The following is a 12026-nucleotide window of genomic DNA, read 5'->3' on the forward strand; positions in this document are numbered from 1 at the left end:
CATCACCAACTCCCGGAGTCCACCAAAACCCACGTCCATTGAGTCGGTGATGCCATCCAACCATCTCATCCTCATTCCAACACTCAGTTGACATTTATTCTACATTCTTAACATTTAGAATTGGACTTTGAGGTGAACTCTTCTTTCAAGCCCAGAACTAGAAAAGTGTTTTGAGTTCTTACTTTATCTGAACAGTTACTGAATGCTGATTTGCTCCATCCTTTTCAGCTCACAATTGTCAATTGCAAGAAAAGAAAAGGAAAAAGAGAAAGTAAAATCCAGTCCACTTCTACTCATGAAAGATTATAAGTTGAGAATTAGAATTCTGTATTCAGAATAAGCACCAATATTCAAAATAGTTTACCAGTATCAAAAATAATCACAGCATTCAAATATGATGCTTAGGATGCATTTTGGATTTAGGATACTGCAAATACTGCAGAAAAATTAAACTATAACACACCCGGCTTCTTGAGAGGAGAGGATGCCATATTAATCACATAACCTCCATTTTATTAATCTTAAAATTGGAAGAAATCATTCCTTAGATAGCACACACAAAAAATATATAACAGGTTAAAAGTAAAGGAGAAAATGGAAAAGGCACATTTTTCCTTAATATTCAGTTCCTTTTTTCTAAGCATTTCTTTCTAACAATATGGCTTTCCATCTTGTAGCCTCTCAGAAAGTGCTGGCATTCACCTTGTCGATTTTCACAAAGAGCTCAACAGTCCTTTCCCCGTGTTGAAGTTCAATGTTGTTTGTCTGCTGTATGTTTAGTTCAGGGATGGCTACAATCGCTTCACCAGAAACCAGCTTTGAACTGACAACATCAAAAGACGACTCTATTTTAAGATTCCATGTCTTCATATAGTTATCTACGGTATAAAAAGAAAAAATATATATATTATGTAGAATTCATTGAAAAAAGACCACAGCAGCTTCTAAACTGTAAGTGCTCCACAAACACAATCATGATCAAGAGTTCAGTGAAAACTGTTTTAATGTTTAATCCTTCATTCTAAAGAAGAATAACCAAAGTTATATTTTTTGTATATACTTCTCAAAACTATTACAATTGTAAATCACACAAACTTTATAAACAGGGCATAAATAGAAAATTATAAGTGAATAGATAGTATATGTCTTTCAAGATTGATAAACTCTTGCTTGTTCCTTTTTATAAAGTAAAAATACTAAGGGTTTTTAAGCCATATAATAAATTATAAACTTAGTTGTATTAGAATTAATCAGATGTGCAAAAAATAAAGATGTGTTTTAAATGTAGATTATTAATCCAAGAAATAGAACCATCTATATGCCATGTACTTTGCTAAGTGATAGGATTTAAGTAGCAACCAGGGTAAACAAACACGGCCCCTGCACCTATGAGCTAAGAGAATAATGGGCTATGGATAAGTACAAAAGTGTGATGATACAAGAACAGGAGAACTAAAAGGTTATTCCGAAAAGTATTCATATTCCCTTTACCACATTTTAATCATTTGTAAATGGAAGCACACACTCCAATCTGATCCAAATCTATTTATTTTCTAAAATATCCCTAAATCTTTGACACCTGCCTCACCTTTAGCTCCTAATCGTATTGCCTCTGGCTTCCCTTGTGTGCGTACTAAGTCACATCGGTTGGGTCTGACTCTGTGCAACCCTATGGACTGTAGCCCACCAGGCTCCTCTGTCCATGGGATTCACTAGACAAGAATACTGGAGTGGGTTGTCATGCCCTTCTCCAGGGGATCTTCCCAACCCAGGGATTGAACCCACATCTCTTATATCTCCTGCATTGGCAGGCACGTTCTTTACCACTAGTGCCCCCTGGGAAGCCCTTACTATCTCTTATTTCAAGAAATGACAACATTTACCAAGAACATACTATGACCTAGGCATTGCATTATGCCCCCAACATGCATTAACTTATTTACGCATCGTACCATTGCTATAAGGTAAACTCCACTATTATCATGTTATAAATGAGAAACCCGATTCAGAGAAGCTAAATAACTTACCCAAGGTCCCACAGCTAGTAAGCAGCACAACTTGGATGTGAACCAAGACAGTCTAAAACTAGAGACTGTACACTTAACCCTTAAATGCGGCCACTCTCACCCAAATAATTTCACCCAAACCATATCTTAGTGGTGTTCAGGATTTTTACAGTGGGGAGAGGGTTTTATTATACAGGAGAACATGATGGCAAGCTATGCCAGACCTCAAATATGTCCTCTGGCTGAGTCTTTGAGCAAAGCAGCACACATCTGCAAAACTGTTGCAGTGCGCTGACAGATCACCTAGCCTACTTTCTGATGTGTTTGATTTCTCTAGACCACAGGCTGCCAAACTACGGTCTCTGGGCCAAACCTGGACCACCTCCTGTTTCTACAGATAAAACTCCATTGGGGGGGGCGGGGATAAAAAAAAAAAAAATTCCATTGGAACACAGCTGCTATGGGTTGAACTGTATCATTTCTCCCACCCAAACTCCATGTGTTGAAGCTCTAACCCCTAATGTGATTCCATCTGGAAACAGGGTTTTTCAGGAGGTAATTATGTTAAATGAGTTCATAAGGGTGGGGTCCTATTCTGATAAGAAGGTAACCTTACAAGAGGAGAAAAAGAGCAATTTCTCTCCCTCTCCCTCCCTCCCTCCCCTTCCCTGCCTCCCCCGCTTCATGTCTCTCACCCCTTCCCTATTTCTGTCTCTCTCTCCCATGTCTCTCTCCCCCTCCATGTCCTTCCCTCCGTGTCTCCCTCTCCCCCTCCATGCCTCTTTGTCTCCACTCTCTCCATCTCCCTCCCCCTCCACGTCTCTGCCTCCCTGTCTCTCTCTTCCTCCATCTCCCTCTCCTCCCCGTCTCTCCCTCCATCTCCCCACTTCTCTCCCCACCCCCCACCACCACATGAGAACATAACTAGGAAGTTTACCATCTACAAGCCAGGGAGCAGGCTGTCACCACAAACCAAACTGGCCAGTACCTTCATCTTCGACTTTCCAGCTTCCAGAACCGTGGGAAATCAATTTCTGTGGCTGAAGCTGCCCAGTCTTCAGTATTTTGTTCCAGCAGTCCAGACAGCACCCATGCTCACTGCTCACAAATTGCTCTCAGTTGCCTTCGTGCCACAAAGGCAGAGTTGAGTCAATTCAACAAAGCCCACGTGAACCTAAACACTAAAATACTCCCTATCTGACCCTTTGCAGAAAAGCTTGCTGCTCTCTATCCTAAAATATATCCCCCAAAATGCCGTGCTAATCTTTCTTTAACATGTGTAACGACAAAAACTCCCGGCTCCCTTTTTTCAGGCCTTGAAGTGAAGCACAAGCTGGAATCAAGATTGCCAGGAGAAATATCAATAACCTCAGATATGCAGATGACACCACCCTTATGGCAGAAAGCAAAGAGGAACCAAAGGGTCTCTTGATGAAAGTGAAAGAGGAGAGTGAAAAAGCTGGCTTAAAACTCAACATTTGAAAAACTAAGATCACAGCATCTAATCCCATCACTTCATGGCAAATAGATGGGGAAACAATGGAAACTGTGAGAGACTTTACTTTACATCCAAAATCACTGCAGATGGTGACTGCAGGAATGAAATCAAAAGATTGCTTGCTCCTTGGAAGAAAAGCTATGACCAATGTAGACAGCATATTAAAAAGCAGAGACATTACTTCGCCAACAAACATCCTCTGAGTCAAAGCTATGGTTTTTCCAGTGGTCACGTATGGATGTGAGAGTTGGACTATAAAGAAGGCTGAACACTGAAGAATTGATGCTTTTGAACTGTGGTGTTGGAGAAGACTCTTGAGAGTCTCTTGGACTGCAAGGAGATCCAACCAGTCCATCCTAAAGGAGATCACTCCTGAATTTTCACTGGAAGGACTGATGCTGAAGCTGAAACTCCAATACTTTGGCCACCTGGTATGAAAAACTGACCCACTGGAAAAGATTCTGATGCTGGGAAAGATTGAAGGCAGGAGGAAAAGGGGACGACAGAGGATGAGATGGTTGGATGGCATCACCGACTCAATGGACATGAGTTGAGTAAGCTCTGGGAGTTGGTGATGGACAGGGAAGCCTGGTGTGCTGCAGTCCATGGGGTCGCAAAGAGTCAGGCACAACTGAGCGAATGAACTGACCGACTGACTAGTGGAGTCATTCTGCACTGATCTCAAATCCACTTTTCCTTCCACCTACAGATTTCAGTTCTGCTCTCTAGGCCCCTCCTACCAACCAATAACCACTAAGGTCAAGCAGGCTCTTGAGCTGTTTCCTATCACTTCTTCAACAGAGAATCTGCTGCTTTTAACTGCCTCCAGCTGTAACGGTAACTCCCAAAGGTTACTGGCAAAATTGCCCAGTGTCTACTGCTTCTAACACAGAAAGTTCTAAAATAAACCATCACACCTCTGGAGCTCATCCCATTATTTCCTTGAATGCCACAAAATGAAAAAACTAAGGCTCAGAAATTAAAAACCCAACATGAAGAGTTACAAGCCTATTGTCATTACCAAACCCTACACCAATGCATTTTGCTCTCTCATCTTCCAAATGGAGTGCCACCCTTCCCACCAGAAGTCATGGAAAATTTCAGTAGTTTAGGTTCATAAAGCACACTTAAACAATAATTTTCTGTTACTACCCGGTCTCTTCTTTTCACTGGCTAATTTTATAATGTGTAATCTTACATCTAGTTAAGGAACGCTCCCTCTTATAAATCAAGACCCATTTCTAGAACACAGCTTCCTAGCATATCTCTTGTAACAAATTATCCTTCCCTAAAGGATACCTATCACCCCCCACCCCCCCTGCTCTCCTGAATCTGATGCAAGATCAATTCAAAACTGGATAAAGTACTAGATGGAATAAAGAAGAAGGGTTAGTACATGATTCAAAATCCCCTCCCAGGTCTCCTTCTCAGTTACATCAAGTTTTGCAATCTTCCTCACCCTGACTAATCAACCCTGGGCCCAAACAGGACAGGAACTCATCATCAGAGCAGGGTGGAGCCAACATGCCCGCTCTCTACAACCAAGGCCTTCCCTGGCCCGCAGCCCCAGCAGTCCTAGCGGATGTTCCGCTCCCCGCAGAAGACACTGCAGTTTACAGTTTGCTCCACACAAACTCAAGCAGGCAGGCGACCCCGGACACGGCAGAGAACACGGTTCTGGCCACTGACTCATTCTCAAGTTCTTCGAAGGCTGATTCAGTGTGAGGTTTCTAAAAACAACGAACCAACCACATTAGCATGAGTCACTTGAACAGGAATTTGCAGAAAGGGTAACCAGCCACACAGCCCAGATTAATGTGTGCCGTTGCTTCATACAAGCAATCTTCAGGACAACTCCAATGCGTGCAGTTGTGGCCAAAACACTAGCCTTTGAAACTGTTTATGGGATTTCCTTGATGGTCCAGTGGTTAAGAATCCAACTTGCAATGCAGAGAATGCGGGTTCAATCCCTGGTTAGGGAAATAAAATCTCACATGCCACACAGCAACTAAGCCTGTGAACTGCAACTATGGAACCTTTGCGCTCCAGAGCCCACGGGCCACAACTTGAGACTCCACAACAAAGACCCCCCATGTCGCAACTAAGACCCAATACAGCCAAATAAATATAACTATATATATATATATACTTAAAAGTCTAAAATGCGCCAGCTGCTTTTACACTCCCATGTAGTACACTTTTTTGTCAAGATGTGGTCAGGGGAAAAAAAGCTTTATTGCGTTGTCTAAGAGAAAATAAAAAGAAAACAAGCCATGGAAGTAGAAAAATAGGAAGATGGCTGAATTACCTTAATTCAAACAGACAGAGGAGTCTAGTGACAGTCCATGGGTCGCAAAGAGTCAGACATGACTGAGCAACTGAACACACACACAAATGCGTCTGTAACTACCAGAAAGACACTCTCAGAACTACACCTTAAGCCTTGCTTTAACTGATTGTAATTAAGCCTCAAGTATCAATATCTTCATTTAATCATGCATCTAGCTTCAAAAAACCTGAGTTCTTCCACACATATGCTCTCACTAGGTTATAATGAGTGCTGTAATTTACAAACACGGGGGAAAGAACCTGTGAAATGTTAGAGGCGGAGGAAACACGGTGATCTACTAGTCACTTTGTAGACGTGGTAGCTGAGGCCTTGACTGCAGAATTAGCTCAAAGTCCCTGAGCCAGTGGACAGGACAAGGGCCCAGGGTTCCTGACCCCAGTGCTCTCAGTCTTGCTGCCTCTCCACAGAGGTGCCTATCAAAGAGAAGCACGCTAGCACGCACACACGGAACGGAACTGAACATTGAGGAGGAACAAAAGCAAATGTGCTTTTTGCCCTTCTGAGTCCTAAGTCCTAATAGTGAATATGTGACATGTGAAAAAAAGCACTTCAAGGGTGTACAATAGAATGTTAGCCTCTTAATGTAAGAATCTTTGTAAAAAAAAAAAAAGAAAAAGAAAAAACACTGAAATCTACAAACATAAAGAATGTGTCTGACCCTCCACCAAATGCATAATTACATGGTGCCCAGATCCTCTATTTGTCAGAATACCATCTTTGTAATCTAAACTGCACGACAAAGGCATGACACTAGTTATGTGGGCATTTCTGCCGAACAGTGGAAATATACTTCTTGAATAATTACAGTCTGTGAATCTTGACAGGCACTATAAATTATACGCCAAACACAAAGAGCAAAATTGTTGGGTCTACCCAAAGAAACAAAATATACCCAAAAGGTCAGGGTTAAGAATACAGGATGGCATCTGGGAGGGTTAAGAACCAGTAGGGACATGGAAGCACACTCAGATTAGCATGGGATGGATCTGCCAACGTTGGTAGACTGCTTATGTAAAATGAAAAAGATGCTTAATCTCACTGAGGGGGAAGCTCTTCAAAGATGGCTGCATTCATTAGCCCTGCTGGCTCCTCCCAGCTCCTCTCTCTACCTGTGAGCTGCAGCTTGCGTCTTTCACAGGTGATGCAGAGCTGCAGGGAACAGGTAGTCTTGTGCACCTGAAGGAACAGCAATGACAACAAGCCTCAGAATGTTTAAACTCAGACATAGGATATTTTCCCATCCTTCTGCTGGAATTACAGGACAGACTTCAGTAGCTGCTTTTCAAAGAGCTGTATAGCTTGTATTACCCAAAAAGCAGGCTTACGTAGTTAAAATAGTTGTTTTCCTCTTCTTTGCCAAGCAGCGAGATCTCCTTGCCTACTCAGCAGGACAAAATCCTCAAAGATGAAATCAAGACAAAACAGGCACAAAGCAACATCTTCCCCCACCCCAACACCAAACCAGGATAAACTGGTAAGTTCTAGAGAAGAAAAAAAATTGACTTACACAACAATAATCAGAGGAGGTTATTCAAACAACCTACCTACCCATAAATATATTTTCAAGGCTGAATACTGTCATTTTATGGGTAATGAAAAGTGATTCAAAATGAACGCAAGAAAACACATGCTTGCGTTCGAAAATGTATGCAATAAACAAGGCACTAAGCAAGACTGACAGGTTTCTCAGGTTGCTCAGTGGTAAAGAATTCACCTGCCAATGCAGGAGATGTGGGTTTGATCCTTGGGTCAGAAAGATCCACTGGAAAAGGAAATGGCAACCCACGCCAGTATTATTGCCTGAGAAATCCCATGGACAGGGGAGCTTGGCAGGCTATATAGCCCATGGGGTGGCAAAGAGTGGGACACAACTTATGGACTAAAGGACAGCAGAGCAAGATGGACAAATCTTTGCTACATTGTAATATTATATGCTCTGTAGAAAGCTGTAAGCAAAGGGCAGCAGTGACCTTCAATACAGGCCTCTGTTAGGCAGACTAGAGCCTAGCTAGGAGCTGGGCCCACTCCTCCAATGCAAAGGCTCGGTCTTCAAGAATGAAGAGATGGGGTGCGTTAGGCTGAGGCAACAAGTAAATGTGGATAGGGTCGGGAAGACAGTGTCTCTGAGGAACAGAAGTGCCCAAGCACAGGTCAAAGACCCAGAGCTCACCTCAGCTCAAGAGGAAGATTTACATGTGGCAAAAAACATCTCTGCACTATTTTTTTCTAACTGTGGTAACAAAAGATTAAACAATGAAGTGTTTCATGAGAACATTATCTTTTGGACTTAAAATGCCTACGTAACCTTATGGAAAGTTCATAAAAGTAAACAACCATCCCTCCCTAATAAATTTTAGGGCCTAATATGAACAATTTACATCAGGTTACAAATATGAGATGATCAATATATGAATATATGTCTCTGTCTCACACACACATATATGCATTCAAATAAATATTTTCTAATAAACTTTAAAAAAAAATCATATCAATACATCAGTATCTCTTAAAACCTAGATAAATAAGAGTCTAAGAGACAATGAAAGAAACTCTTGTTTTCCTTTGACCTCAGTGTCAAAACAAATTTGTTTTTATTACCTTAAACATTAAGAATACTTGAAAATCATTTAGGAAGCCGAGGGAAATCAAACAAATGACCAAAGGATATTGAAAAGTGCACTATGATAAAAAATTAAGAATGTAGAAAGAGACAAATATATATATGTGTGTATATATATTTAAAGAAAATTAATTAATAAAAATTTCAAGTTAATTTTTAAAGTCTAATAGCTTTTTTCTGTCATACTTTATATAATTTATATAATTAAATTGGAGAACTATGGTTGGTCATTTGATCTTTAGGGGTAAGCACACTAATTTTAAATAAAGAAATAAATTGAATATTTGGAAAAGCAAAAAGTTATTTTCATCTAACCGCAACAGGCAGAAAGCAGAAAGTGCCACAAAGTCAAAGTAGTTTAGCCTTTCATAATAAATTGACTGAAATTACTAGATATTAGATTAGTTTATTTGCTTTCTTCCCTTATTATAGAGACAATCAATATAAGCTCAATATATACATTTATAAGAATTAAATACGAACTATCTGTAGTATTAGTATACAGAGATTAGCCACTGCTTGCATTAATTTTGATTAACCTCATTTCACACTTCAATTTTAAAAATGAATACGGTATTTGAAAAACGAATACGGTATTTGATTTAAATAAAAATAATGTGTATCTACTTTAGATTCTGAATTACTCCTGTTAAAAAATGTTTGGTAACTCTCACAATCCTGCTTCAAAGTGTGTACAAAATAAATGAGAAAGTATCCAAAATATATTAGTTTTTTCTCATTTTCTATTGATTTCAGTGATGATTGCTATCTTCCAAATACAAACTGAAAAAAAAAAAATTCTGGGAAAACTCCTAAAGGAAGTTTCTCTCCTAATGCTTTGTAAGTTTATGCTTCCATTTTCTCTATTACATCAAGCAACCAAATTGAAATCTATTGAATTTATCAAAAATATAAGAATTACTGATTAATATGCATAGGACACATCTTCTGAACAGGAAACATATTTTTCTCTTTGTTAAGTACAAAATATATTGTAGTCATAAGACATCAAAAATGTACTTGATGTGGATAATTAATTAATTACAGTGAATCTAAATTAAATTTTAAGCATCACTTAAATTGATTTAATTCAAGTAAAATTCATCCTAGTCACTAATGGCTAATAAACTGAACCTTAATGACTCACAATCAGAAAGAAATATTTAGGTTCATATTCAAGCTTTTAAATTAAACTAGAGCAGTGCTCAGAGAAGGCAATGGCACCCCACTCCAATACTCTTGCCTGGAAAATCCCATGGATGGAGGAGCCTGGTGGACTGCAGTCCATGGGGTTGCTAGAGTCAGACACAACTGAGCGACTTCACTTTCACTTTTCACTTTCATGCATTGGAGAAGGAAATGACAACCCACTCCAGAATTCTTGCCTGGAGAATCCCAGGGACGGGGGAGCCTAGTGGGCTGCCATCTATGGGGTCGCACAGAGTCGGACACGACTGAAGCGACTTAGCAGCAGCAACAGCAGAGCAGTGCTACTCAAATGTTTTCAGGTATCAGAATACTGGAACTCAGAGCACTTTTTCTAACCACCCAAACTCTGATTAAACTTTAAGCTATTGAATAAATAACTTTTGGGGAAATCAGGCCCCTCTCTTACAGTAGGTTTTATTATATATACCTGACAAAAATTATGGATGGGGGTCGGGGAGAATGAACCATTATGTATTTGGTTTTATAGCAAGGCTCAGTTTGGGTTGAGTCTCTGAAGAACAGTTTGAGAAACACTAAACTAGAAAGCTCTAAATAGCCACATTTATATGTGCAATTTACATCAGGGCCTTTAATGCCTTTTTAACATTTAAAAATGCCAGCAGCACCTAATAGCCTCCTCAATTATCAACCATCTCTGATGAGCTTTCATCTTCTGCCTTCAGAAAACACAGATTTGGCTCCATGTGGAGCAATCTAGGGTCAACGGGCCCTAAAGACACCAGAATTCTTGATGTTGCGCCACATCCTTGCATATAAACGACGTCTAGTTAGGCCTGCAGTGAACTGGACTGAGCATCATGAGCTACCATTTAAAATCCCATTTGCCTCCACCTTCACCCGGAATTCTCTAACTTCTCAAATCTTCTGATCTCTGATTTTCCAAACTACTGGGGTTGCCATCCCGAAGACTGCAACACAATACTGGTTTGATAATTGCTTATCTCTCCCCTCCACACCACAACCAACTTGCAGTGTCAGTAAACACATTATATTTCTTTTCTAAGCCAAACATACACAGTGCTGAGCAAAGAGCTCAACAAATATTTGACCAGCACTCAACCAATTTGTTGACATCTGTGAGATTTCTGAGGTTTTTTTCAATGCTGTTTCCAAAAGAAAAAGCAGTGTTCTTTACCTTTACCCAAGTTTCTTTAATGCCTTGTTTGCCTTCCAGTTTACTTTCAACTTTTAACGAGGCTGGTATGTCATGGCCTTCAAAGGAGAAAATGTGCAGTGATAGAAAGTCAGCCCAGTGATTTAAGCAAACCAAGAACTCGGCACCATAGAGTTCTGAAAGTGACTACAGGGGCAAGCAAAAAGGAGTGCAAGCCAGCAGACCCACTCTTTTAAGAAAGAATACATAGCTAGGAAAACAGAGTTCCTTCCTTCCTTCTTTCCTTCCCTCTTCACCTCCCTCTCTCCTCCTTCCTTTCTTTCTTCCTCTCATTTTTTTTTTATTTTTCAGAATATATTAAAAGGTAGCTACCCACCCACCTACTTACCTGCTTTATATTGGGTTGGCCAAAAAAGTTCGTTTGGGTTTTTCCATGGAAAATAAATTTTCATGACAGATCGGTTTGTACATATTTTTCACTTTTCTAAACTTAATGCGCCATAAAAATTTTTTAAAATTAAGTCTCTGAAAAGTACACTTGTCCCTCATTAACCACAACAGATTGGTTCCAGGACCTGCTGGAGGTACCAAAATCCACTGATGCTCAAAGTCAGCCCTCCGCATCTGCAGTTCTGAATCATGGATTCAACAGACCTTAGATGATGCAGGACTGTAGTATTCATTAAAACAAACTCATTAAAACATATGAGTGGACCTGCACAGTTCAAACCCATGTTGTTCAAGGTCAACTGTATATTTGTATATATTCAAATTATAAAGCCAATGTTTATAATACAGAGGAGGCTCAGAAAAGAAAAACAAAAAATCACAGCTCTTAGCTTACCATAGATGGGGGTAAACATGAAGTAGTTCAGATTACAAATATTATAGGCTTCAATTCTAACATCTTTCCAGATGCCCTGGGTAGGAAAAGAAGGTCCCCAGTCCCAACCAAAGGAACACTGCATCTGTAATTTCAAGGGAAAAAAAGAAGATAGACTCTAATTACCATGAGACTTAAACATTATGGAAAACCTTTTCTTTTAAAATAGTACGTATGTGTATATTGGTTTGCCAGGGCTGCCATAACAAAATACCACAAACTGGGTGCCTTAAACAACAGAAATTAAGTTTTGCGCAGTTCTAGGGGTGAGGAAGTACAAGATCAAGGTGCTGGCAGGTTTGGCTTCCTGGGCTTGCAGACGGCC

The 12026-nt window shown here is 40.0% G+C and overlaps 1 protein-coding gene across 2 annotated transcripts in view; it reads right to left on the reverse strand.

Annotated features, from left to right (window-relative positions):
* MANBA (mannosidase beta) overlaps positions 1 to 12026 on the reverse strand; it is a 128637-nt gene that overhangs the window by 95766 nt on the left and 20845 nt on the right. For both annotated transcript variants that reach the window (XM_055587820.1, XM_055587821.1), the window contains exons 5-6: positions 11663 to 11786; positions 703 to 878 (exon numbers count right to left, since the gene is read on the reverse strand). In XM_055587820.1, coding sequence (XP_055443795.1) covers positions 703 to 878; positions 11663 to 11786 — 300 coding nt within the window. The remainder of the gene's footprint in view (positions 1 to 702; positions 879 to 11662; positions 11787 to 12026) is intronic.

Source organism: Bubalus kerabau, chromosome 7, assembly GCF_029407905.1.
Source record: "Bubalus kerabau isolate K-KA32 ecotype Philippines breed swamp buffalo chromosome 7, PCC_UOA_SB_1v2, whole genome shotgun sequence".
Classification (NCBI taxonomy): domain Eukaryota; kingdom Metazoa; phylum Chordata; class Mammalia; order Artiodactyla; family Bovidae; genus Bubalus; species Bubalus kerabau.